The sequence below is a fragment of the Limulus polyphemus genome, unplaced genomic scaffold, assembly GCF_000517525.1.
Source record: "Limulus polyphemus unplaced genomic scaffold, Limulus_polyphemus-2.1.2 Scaffold1351, whole genome shotgun sequence".
Lineage (NCBI taxonomy): Eukaryota > Metazoa > Arthropoda > Merostomata > Xiphosura > Limulidae > Limulus > Limulus polyphemus.
In genome coordinates this window covers 148,926-161,281 of record NW_013666961.1, presented here as the reverse complement: position 1 = coordinate 161,281, position 12,356 = coordinate 148,926, and the positions used below count along the sequence as shown (strand labels likewise).

General features: G+C 30.7%; 1 protein-coding gene across 1 annotated transcript in view; it reads right to left on the bottom strand.

Annotated features, from left to right (window-relative positions):
• Positions 1–12,356, bottom strand: part of LOC106463224 (talin-1-like) — a 97,403-nt gene that overhangs the window by 4,389 nt on the left and 80,658 nt on the right. The window contains 8 exon segments of the mRNA XM_022390665.1: positions 635–817; positions 2,326–2,388; positions 2,912–3,037; positions 4,897–4,938; positions 4,940–5,025; positions 6,219–6,324; positions 8,766–8,870; positions 11,027–11,212. Coding sequence (XP_022246373.1) covers positions 635–817; positions 2,326–2,388; positions 2,912–3,037; positions 4,897–4,938; positions 4,940–5,025; positions 6,219–6,324; positions 8,766–8,870; positions 11,027–11,212 — 897 coding nt within the window.

The window sequence follows — 12,356 nt, the reverse complement described above, 5'->3', positions numbered from 1 at the left end:
ATAATGATGCAAGTACCACATTAACTATACATCTTGAATTATTAGGTAAATAAAAGCTATACTTCATAATATTAGCTTAATTTGAAAATTTCACAGCAATTTTTAATATACATCCCTAAAACATACATTTATTAGAACTTTTATCTTAGCCAAACTAGACTTTTTCAGAAATGGTTTGTACAGTCATGTTGCAGCAAAGTTCTCTTTTTCACTTACTAATTTTTAGTGACTAAAAAAATTAAACATAAATCACTGTCACGAACACCATAGTGATATATTTACACGAGCTAATTAAAAACAGATACTTTAATACCTCTTAATTATGACAAAAACTTATCAACAAACACCAAAGTACTTTCTCAGTATTTCATAAAGAAACTTGATGAAAAATCTGAAGGCTAATAGTATTTCTTTAATCTTGGATGTGCTGCTCATACAAACAATTCTCTTACAAAAAGAACCAAGTAATCTGAAGCATACTGGGACATATTTTTTACATCTAGCAGGTATAGTGGTATCACCATCAAAACCTTTATTATTAAATTGTATTTTGAAAGATAGAAAAAATAGATCTAACTGCAGCATTTTTAGAAAACTTCAAGAGAAGACTACTTGAACATTTGAATGTCTTTACCTGGAGACGCTTCATAGCCTGAGATTCAGGATCTGCTTTAACTTTACAAGCTACAAGCAGCTGTGCAGTGGAACTTGCAACTTGTTTTGCAGATGAAATCAACTTCTCTTCTGTGGCATGACCCTGTACGTGTGCATTAGCAGCCTCAACAAGGCTATGAGTAGCAGCAGCAACGAGATGTGCCTGAAAAATAAAGGAAGAAACATTTCAGCTTGTCTCATTTCGAAAGTATAACATATCAAAGAAAATAAATCTTTTTACATGGAGTTAAGATGAAAGTTATGAACAGTTTTATATGCCAAGTTACTATTTATCCTTACATTTTCATTCTGTAATTCTAAATGATTATTAAGGCTATTATATATTCAAAAACATATGTATTTACATGCAAACACGTAACATTTTATTAATTTTTTCTCGATAACCGGCAAAATTGAAAACGAGCTTAAAAAGATGAGCTTCTCCAACTGTAAACTAACAATGTAGTTTAACTCCAACTGTAAACTCTAACAATGTAGTTTAAGTTTATAAAATATGGAGATTAAGTTCAAACTTCATCATAATATAACACTATAAATAAAACAAATGCATAATAACCAAGTTTTAAAACAGTCTTTGGTTTTACTCTCAAAATGAAACAAGTGCTTATTTTTTTGTTAAACACAAAGCTACACAATGTGCTAACTGTGCTAAGTGCAAGTCTAATTAAGAATCTTTCATTAAAAACAAGTTCACACTTGTTGAACTTTAATATTTTTTTACCCAGAATTTGTTTATTTGTTATGAATTTTGTGCAAAGCTACACGAGGGCTATTTGTGCTAGTCATCTCTAATTTAGCAGTGTAAGACTAGAGGGAAGGCAGCTAATCATCATCACCCACCACCAACTCTCTCGCTACTCTTTTACCAACAAATAGTGGGATTGACAGTAACATTATAATGCTCCCACGACTGAAAGGGTGAGCATGTTTGGTGGAATGGGGATTCAAACCCGCAGATTGCGAGTCGAGCACCCTACCCACCTGGCCTTACCCAAAGAAATAAAACTAATTCCCCCACCCCCAAAACTATTACAGTTCTTTTAAACATTTTTTTCAGGTATGAAAACTAGAAACCTGACACAGTGTGTGTGTGTTAAATTGAACTCAAGGCATAAATTAATTCAGATTTAGGATTAATTACCTATGAAGGTAACACTTAAACTTATTTTGTGAATAAATATCATAGAAAAATATTTTTAAAACAGCCTGTACTTTTTTCAGTAAAATTCTTCTCCAAACTGTGGAAGTTATTATTATAATATTTAAAAAACGTGTATCTACTTAGAACAAAATGGAATGCATGACAAATGCTTGAAGGCAAATGTTTAAGATAAAATTTTACTGTGAATTACAAATAATTGAGACAACTAATCCTCCTTTTAAATTCCATACAACTTCTGTTATAAAATTAAAGGCCTTGAAAATAAAATTTCAAAGGGTTCCACAACTTTCCAGGATTTGATCAATTCTGCACTTGTGACATGTTACTAGTACAGCTTGTTCACGACCTTCCATTAAAAACGACCAGTATTTCAACCTACAAAAAACAAAAAATCTTTTCATTTTATACTGTTATGCTCATATTTATTACGTGTTTGTATTTTCAAAAACCTGGTGTCCAAACGTGATAAGACAATCACAGATACTTACTGCAGAAACAAGCCCTTCTGACCACTGTCCATCATCAGATGTATACAAGGGATGAGATCCAATCTAGAATGTTAGTAATAATTATATTACAACATTAGCCACTAACTAAAAATAATTATATTAAAACACTAGCCACTAACCAAAAATAATTATATTAAAACACTAGCCACTAACTAAAATAATTATATTAAACACTAGCCATTAACTAAAAATATTATATTACAACTACTAGCCATTAACTAAAAATAATGATATTACAACATTAGGCAGTAACTAAAAATAATTATGTTAATACTAGCCAGTAACTAAAAATAATTATATTAAAACACTAGCCATTAACTACAAATAATTCAAGATGATAAAAAGTTTTCTGTTAATTATTCTGTAATTTCTATTCTACAAGAAGTGTTTGCAAGATATCATAAACAATTATGACTAAAAGAAAAATAATCAAACATGGTACTTTCACTTCATTCATAGTTTTAAAACTAAAACTAAATTAAAAATAACTGAACTTAAAGCCCGTTTGTAAATTTCTGAAACATCAGGAACTTCTCTGCCAGATTTACAACATCTTTTAACGTACCATGCCAGAATCTAACAGCTCCTTCTGGGCTGCAGAAGCTGCTTTCACAAGGATAGATGTTGCTTCTGCAATCGACTTTGCTGCTTCAAGGATCAATTCATCAAAGTTCATTTCTTTATTAGATTCCTGAAAACACAAGTAGGCCTTTTGTAGAGAAATACAAGTGATCTGTGTTATGTAGAGATGGAAAAAATTGTTTTCCCACCCACACTTAAGTGAAATTTATAAAAAAGCTGTAAATATATATCATTCTGTATGTATCTCTGATTCTGCCCCCACACCATTGGTAACATAATTAAAGCAAACCCATGTGAAACTGGTTACAAATTTCTGACTAACATCTATCAACTACTTCATTTCAGTTGATGGGGAATAAAAGTGTAAAACAGTTGATGGGGAATAAAAGCGTAAATCAGTTGATGGGGAATAAAAGCGTAAATCAGTTGATGGGGAATAAAAGTGTAATCAGTTGATGAGGAATAAAATTGTAAATTCACCAGTTGTTTTGACGACCTAAAAATGTAATTGCCAGATAAGAAACATTTCTTACATATTGAAATGGTGTATTTAAGTGTTTTACACTCACAAAAAAGAAACATATCATTCTATAGGTATTTGAAGAACTTGTAACATTCCACCACAATTTAATTCTTCGTATTTTTAGCCAACACTAGGTAGCTGGTACATAATTGAATAGAGTTGTGTTTAAACAAGTTTCTGAGAATTCCACTCCTCATCAATGACCCTGGACACTACCACCAAATGAAACTTCAGACCAAACCAAGCCTTAATAGTAGTGAGGTATCAAAAATTGAAATGGTGCATTTAAATGTTTTCCAAAACTAGTCTGGCCCACAGACACACTCAAATGAAAGAATAGACCATTCCAAGCTTTTACTTGTTGTTAAAAAAATGTTTAAAACAACTCTATTCAATTTCTTACATACTTTGAAATATTTATTACAAAAATAGTGACAGTATTTAAATATTACTTTGCATAAATCACATAAAATACATTTGATAAATATTAAGCATTCTTTTCTGTCACCATTTCTCCTGTTTGTATCAACACTCTGACATTTCTAAACTATATTTTATTGGAAAAACTAACATAAAAGATGTCACAACCAGTTTTTATCCAATTCTACCCCAAACTACTATTTTTTTTGTTTAGGAATAGCAAAAACAAAACCATGTCTGAGAATGGTTGAACTTAAACTGTCGGCATCAATAGCAATTTAATCAACCTTCTTTTTCACCAACACCTAAATGCCTACCACAGTGATGTTAAGAATAACGTAATTTTAAACATTTGAAGTGAGTCCAAAAGATTGACAAAGTTGACTGCTGCTGAGTTAGTCAGAGAATACTAGTGCACTTGCCTGTATGAATAAAATCCTCAAAATAACATTTTCATAAACTTAAATATGATAATTCAAACAACATATGAATTTTTAAATAGTTTCATTCTTAATTACATTTCTTTTACAACCAAGAATGTTTTGACATGAATATCTACATGAACATGTTTATGAAGAAGGTACCTAAATGAACATGTTTATCAAGAAGGTACATACATGAATGTGTTCTTTAAGAAGGTACCTACATGAACATATTCATCAAGAAGGTACTGTAACAAAACACTCTTAATAACAAAAAGACTAACTACTAAACATTAATATTGTTTATGTTCCATTAATGTCACAATTTAAACTTTATTTAATATTGTGATCTTGAAAATACTAAAGGTTTCCTACTCTCTACTACAAAGTTTACAGACTTCGTTAGAAGATACTCTCCTCCTCTATAAGCATATGTCTGATTTCTGGTTGAAAAAAATGCAACAACCAAGAATATCAAACATATCTTTCAGCAAAGGATTCCAATTTCTTCTTGAACTGTACAACAGAGTGAAATCCTCAGTGAACCCAAATAAACATATTTCTATACACAAAACCTTATGGGATAATAAAAAAATCACAAACCTTGACACTTTGTTTTCTAGGTTTAAGAAAAGAAAGTTTTTTAGGCAGCTGCATCAATAGATGAGGCTGCTCCAAGCAACTCGGTTTCAGCTATTACTGTTGGATCATCCGGATCAAACCAGTCACTACCTGGAAGTTTAAAAATATGTATAAAAACCTATATATATATATATATACATGTTTATAATATAAATGATAAATATGAAAAAAATCCATGTGGGGATTATCTGTTACATCTTATGGCAATTCTAGTACAAATTCTCATGTGTAATATTAAATAGCTTCCAATGTACCAAACACCATGGTACAAATATCTTAATGAAACCATGAAACTGACAAACTTCAGCACAATCCCTGCATTTCTACATGAAAGTCACCAATACTTTGATTCATGTAAGTTCTTAGTTTTAGTCTGAAACTGTCCAGCTAGCACTCAGTTTCACAGATATAAGATGAAAAACAATAATCTTGCATTACATAAAAATATGAATTTGTGACCAGATGAGTATAGGCAGTTCCAACATACTGATAAAAACATCTTCATATTTAAAAATGTTTATTTCTAACATACAACTGTTTCTTTTATCCTTGTTTTTCAAACATCACACAAAGTCTGAGAATAATACTAACTAGTTTTGATTAAAGGTTATGAATGGTTTGTCCAAGGGTTTTATGGTTAATGGCCATTCTAGTGAGAAAGTTAAACTACACTTAGCATTTACTGAGCAGCATCAAATATACATTGGCCACATTTCACCAAGGTTTTTTGTATGTTAATGAAACAAAAGGGCATTTTGTTCACAACTGGAAGACACTTCTCTGTGAATTTCTGTCAAATAATTCTACTAACTTATTTATATTTTATCAGTTCAACCAAATCAAAGAAGGAAAGCTATTTAAAAAGTGTTTGGAGTGACAAATGTTAAGATAGATTAGAAAAAAACACAATTACAATATAATTTCTTTTATTTTGAAAAAGTATAATTTGTTACAGCTCTTAAGTGAAATGGAAAAGTTTTAATGAAAAGCTTTAATGTCAGAACTGAAAAAAAAACTTAAAGAAACTGTGGAATGTCTAAAATACAAAAAAAAACATTTCAAAAGACTAATTAAAGAAGCGATTTAGAATTTTTCAAAAAAAAGAAATATGTATTAAAGTTTTACCTGGAATAGCAAGATAGATTTTTATACAAATTATACACTTTGCATGACCCAAAATTCTTATTTCAACAGTTGTAGGCAATAAAACACACAAGAAGCTAAAAGAGAAACTTTAAAATATTTTTTGTATAACAAGTATAACCCCTCACAGAACAACCAACCTTTCAGGGTTTCGGCTCCACACACAACCTCAGAAACACATTGGGCAATTTTTCTTGATATGCTGATTAACTGTTGCTTACCTTCCTGGGTAGGTCTTTGAATTACCTAATTAAAAGAAAAAGTAATCTATCTATTTATATTTCTTAATTGTAAAGTATTTCAGTCACAAATATGTAAGATTACCTTCTATGTGATTAAATGTTTCTTGAAGAGTCAAGATGGTGAATACAATGTATACTCTGCTGATTAATATTTTACCAAAAAAACAATCAACCATTTCTAATGACAGAACAGTTATGTGTGACGAACATCACTTATTCTTGATGCTGAATTAAATAAAGTTACATTGTTACACACAAGAAATCAGTTTTCATGTTTTAGTAAAATTGTTTCGGAGGTTTTTACCTGGGTCACACTTACTTTAAGAGACAGTGATAGAACATCCGTGTAAACCTCCAGGTATTTAACATGCTTTTGTTTCTATAAGTCACCACTTGATGGAGCTGGATGTTTACTGCTACAAGTACAAATTATTATATGGTTCATGTATTGGTAAGCTCTTTAAGTGATTTTCTGTATAATTAGTTTCATTAAATATTTTTGGTTAAAATTTATAAAATAGTGTTTGAATTTATATTACATTTATGAAGATCATTTTACATTGTTGGCTTAGTACATGGATTTTGAATAGTAAAGCCATACTTAGACCATGTATCTTGACAAACTTTCCAAAGACCTTCCACTGTATGTGGATTTCAAATAGCAAAGCCACACTCATACCAAGTATCTCCACAAACTTTCTCAAGACCCTCCACTTACACAGCTATAAGTTTCCATGACAACAGTTATTAAAGGAATACAAGTCCATCGGAGAAGCATAAATTGGCTTGTCATGTATGAGGCTAAATTGGATTTCTGTGATACCAGTTTCTTCAGCTACATTTCATAAAATCAACCATTGATTCATGGTGCATCTTTCTTTATCATTGCTGCTATGATATACATCTGGCTTCAATACAATGGTTTTATTTTTTTCATGTGTGAGTCAGAAGGCATCTTTTATAACTTCAGGAATGGAGGTATTGCTTCAAATTGGTTTGAAGTGCAGTTTCAGAGTCCTCTGCTGTTCTCAATGCTCTGTTGTGTGAATGTTTCTTCTTCCATGGAAAACATTGAAATGTTCATTGGCTCAACATTGTTCAATAGTTTGACAACTGAATATTTTTCTTTACAAAAGCTTTCTATATTCTTCCAGCTATAAGTCTTCCCACAATGGCATTACACCACTGAACGGTCAGGAATTCGTGGTGAACTAAATACATTGGTGCTAAACGCACTGCCATGGCTGGTATCTGTGATGTCGCACCACTGCATTAGCACAGTGTTCAAAATATATGTTTTCCTGTTGTTTGAGACAACTGAAATTATCACTGGTCAAATCAAAGGACTACTATGTTATCCATAAGACAACCACAATACAGCCTGATCCCACTGTAGTTTAGACATCTAGTCTATATTTATATGTCCTAAGTACTATATTGACTTATGACCAATAATAGAATGCCACATTAATTTCCATCTTGTACATGTTTTTGTACATTAGACTTAAATACCATTTTCGGCACAAGTTGTGTATCTGGAATGGCTAAGCAATCTTTGTTTCAACTTTGTGTCAAAGACAAGTGATCAATAGAATGTAGGCATGAAGTCTTCAAAAAGAGAGACCAACTGTAAATACTATCAAAATAAATGCTAAAAAATGTTCCTGGCAAGGTGGCCATCCATGGTTGAAGTATGATGAAGATAAAGGAGTCATGTTCTACTCATGAAGTTCCTCGATAAAATCACAATTTTCTATCAACTAATGAGCTTTCTTGGGTAATATTACATTTAAGACAATGTAACACCAAGTTTGTAACTTTTATTAGTCAACTATCTTGTTCATTAATGTACAAACAACTACAGTTTATTGCAGGCAACCACAATTGACCCAAAGGTTGTATGCTCGACACCCTAGTAAAGTATATTTTGAACATTGTTAGCATGTAAAAATTATTCAGATAAAGTGCACTTAATTCCTTGAACTCAAATTACTGCCACAACTGATGTTCCAATGTAATCTGATCATTATAGGGTTTAATTTTCTGGTATACTGATTAATGACATTAAGTATTTTTAGAGAGATTGTTATAATTATGTCTCAAATCATTTTTGTTACATTTTTTATTCTTAGTTCTAATCTCTGCAGTTAACTCACTTTTGATCAGAAGTTCTTAATGATAACTACAACAAAACTTGTCTTACAATCAATAAAGATGCTAACTGCTTGAAGTGAAACAGTAACTGACAATTAGAAAAATATATGCATAAAAAAGGGCAAGTTTAAGTGTACATATCACTTGTTAATTTCTATTTGACACCAACAATACTTAAAAATATATATATAAACTGAAGAAGTTAAAATGTTATTTCTATAAACATTATGAATATATTATTAACAAAACTCAATATATTAAATAAACAGTGACAATAAACAGAATACTAACATGATGAACTAACATCAACAGTTCCCTGTAATTTAAAGCACAGTTGCGGCTTGATTCTATGATTCGTATTCTGACATCTTGACTTTCTGCTGTGTAAGCTGCTATCTGTAAGACAAAAATATAGTTTTGCAGTTTACTGATTTATCATATTTATATATAAGGAGGGTGGCCACCAAATTCTGGTTGCTATAGTACAAAACTTAGTTATTTCTTAAAATAATCAATTGCTGATTAATTAAGTGATTCAAACTGCTTTTCTGCAAAAACAAAAGTTTTTTCTTTTGATGTTCCTCCAACTGGTTTTGTTTGACAAGAACCAGAACCAGTACTGGAGAAAAGTATATTAGTTAGCAAGATAAGTAATACGAAAAGCTCTTATGTTCTTTTAAATGACCATACATCAGCTGAGAATCTGATACCTTGTTGCCAATGCTGGATTAACCATGAGGCAAATAAGGCAGCTGCCTCAGGGCCCCCATAAATATTTTGTTAACATTATTTATGAATATTGCAATATTCGATTTTTATATTTATTTCTTATATTTGAATGTTCATTTTTAATACAATAAAGTTATTTTTTTATTTCTTATATTTGAAAGGGCCTCCATAAGGATATTTGCCTCAGGGCCTCCACGTACCTTAATCCGGCCCTGCTTGTTGCAAAATGTTTTAATCAAAATATAGCATAATCTGAATTTCTTGATACAAGTGTAAACATATCAATTATGTATCCACAAAGGGTGGTTTTCAATGATTTTTATTATCTTTTAAAGCTGCATTCTTAACTTTTGGTTTTCACTCAAAAAAAAAAATTGTGCCACCTTAAACGTAGAATTGAATCATACTGTAATATACACCACATGTGAGACGTGAGGACTTGATGCATTCACAGTTTATGATACAAGGTTTTGAGTAAGTGATACTTCATTCCTTACACCCATTTTATTTCCTATTAAGAACTTCAAGCATTCAAATGCCAAAATAATTAAAATGAAATAAAAACTATTGTGATAATTAATGAAGTAGTTCTTTAAAGTCAACTATAAACAACAACCTGACCATAATAAGAACAAAACATGTCTTTAAAGTCAACTATAAACAACAACCTGACCATAATAAGAACAACAAAACATGTCTTTAAAGTCAGCTATAAACAACAACTTGACCATAATAAAAACAACAAAACGTGTCTTTAAAGTCAACTATAAACAATAACCTAACCATAATAAGAACAACATAACGTGTCTTTAAAGTCAACTATAAACAATAACCTGACCATAATAAGAGCCAAAAAAAAAAAAACAACAACAAAATGTGTCTTTAACGTCAACTATAAACAATAACCTGACCATAATAAGACCAAAAGAACAACAACAAAACATGTACCTACAGCAACCTAAAATGTTATTACTTTTATTGTATTTTTCTGTGCTAAAAAGATCAAGGATCATTACTTTACTATAACTCAGTGTAAGATGAATGAATAGTCTGACCAAATATAATCCGTAAGATGTATCATAACATCTCTACACATTAACACAACCCATATGATGTATCACGGGCATCTATGCATTAACCACATGATGTATCATACATCTCTACACATGAACACAAACCACATGATGTATCACAGATATCTACACATTAACATAAAAAACATGATGTATCATAGATATCTACACATTAACACAAAAAACACGATGTATCACAGATATCTACACATTAACATAAAAAACATGATGTATCACAGATATCTACACATTAACATAAAAACACGATGTATCAAAGATATCTACACATTAACATAAAAAATACGATGTATCACAGATATCTACACATTAACATAAAAACACGATGTATCACAGATATCTACACATTAACATAAAAAATACGATGTATCATACATCTCTACACATGAACATAAAACACACGATGTATCATACATCTCTACACATGAACATAAAACACACGATGTATCATACATCTCTACACATGATATATCATAGATCTCTACACATGAACAGAAACCATACGATGTATCATAAACATGTAGACAGTAAAACAAGCCTAAAACATCTCTACACATGAACATAAAACACACGATGTATCATAGATCTCTACACATGACCATAAACCATACGATGTATCATAAACATGTAGACAGTAAAACAAGCCACATGAATTTTTAAAGCTTAGGTTGTGTTTCTTGTACACCAGTTGTAATATATAAACACTAAAATCTCCCTCTAACTACAACGTACCTTTGATACTGTCAACAGATCAAACAGAGCCTTTCTTCCCATATTTGCAGCAACAATTACTTCATCCTGTTTCCCACTGTTTCCTGCAGCAACTGCTTTTGCTGTTGCCAGTGTAACAGGTTTGGTAACTCGAACAAGTTCTTCTGGAGTAGCTTTTTTGGTGGGAACATTAGGCATGTCGTAAGTCTATAAGCCAAAGTCAAGGTTTGAAAGAAATATCCACAAAGATTTTCTCTAACCCATTAAAAGATGTAACTAGGGTTAAAATGTAGCAAATGAACTTACTTTATGAAGACAAGACTATAAAGATTCTCTTCTTTTTCAGAACAAGAACGGTATGTACACCAAAAACTTCTCTTCTTGATTTAAAACTTTTCAAAATTTCTCAACCCATAATAGTTTATTATTTTACTGTAACTTGAACAATATTAGTTTCTAGTATCAATAGACATCGTAGTTTTTCTATCAGTTATATAAAAGGTGCTCTTGTTTGCTACAAAAATATGTGAAAAGTTATACGAAATGAGTATGTTATTGTAAAGTTGTTGCCTTTTTAATTAGTAATTTACAGTTGTGTGTAGATTTTCATTACCATCATCCAACAACACATGCTGTCTACCATACACATACTTTCACTTTGCTTCTATTACTGTCAGTTTATCTATTTATCCTGGTAACCACCGAACAATATGGTGCTGAATTTAAATACTTACTATGTAGAATTATATATGAACTTGCATAATTCTGCATATTAATTTACCTACATTATGAGTCTTAAAAAAACAATTAACTATTTACTGTTTGTCTCTGGTATCATTTGAAATCAATATATACACAGAAATACAGATAAGAACAATTAAATATGCACAAAAATATTAAAACATATGAAAGAATTATCTTTTTCTCACAACAGAACTGTATACTTTCAAGAATGTCATTCAAACAAATAATATGGCAGCCAACAATGAATTTTTTTTTCCTTCTAAGTAGCCTAAACTCTGATAACATAAAAATTAAATATGCGTCTTTTTACAGCCTAAAAATCAAATACTGTAATAACATTATTTGTAAGCTTTTGCTTTAAGAAAAAAGATTTGAAAATATTGTATTCTTGGAGAAATCAAATTATGCACAATGAACAAAAAATCATTGTGAAGAGTGCTAAGAGGGAAAACAAATTACAAGATTAATTTTACAAATAAATGGAATTTTTTTTTTCATCACTGCTTACTATTTAACCCTATGACTACCGGTACTAACTTTCTTAGTAGGCAATGCAAGTGTGCATTTATGAATTGAAAAAATGATAGAGAACTTATCTTTTAATGGA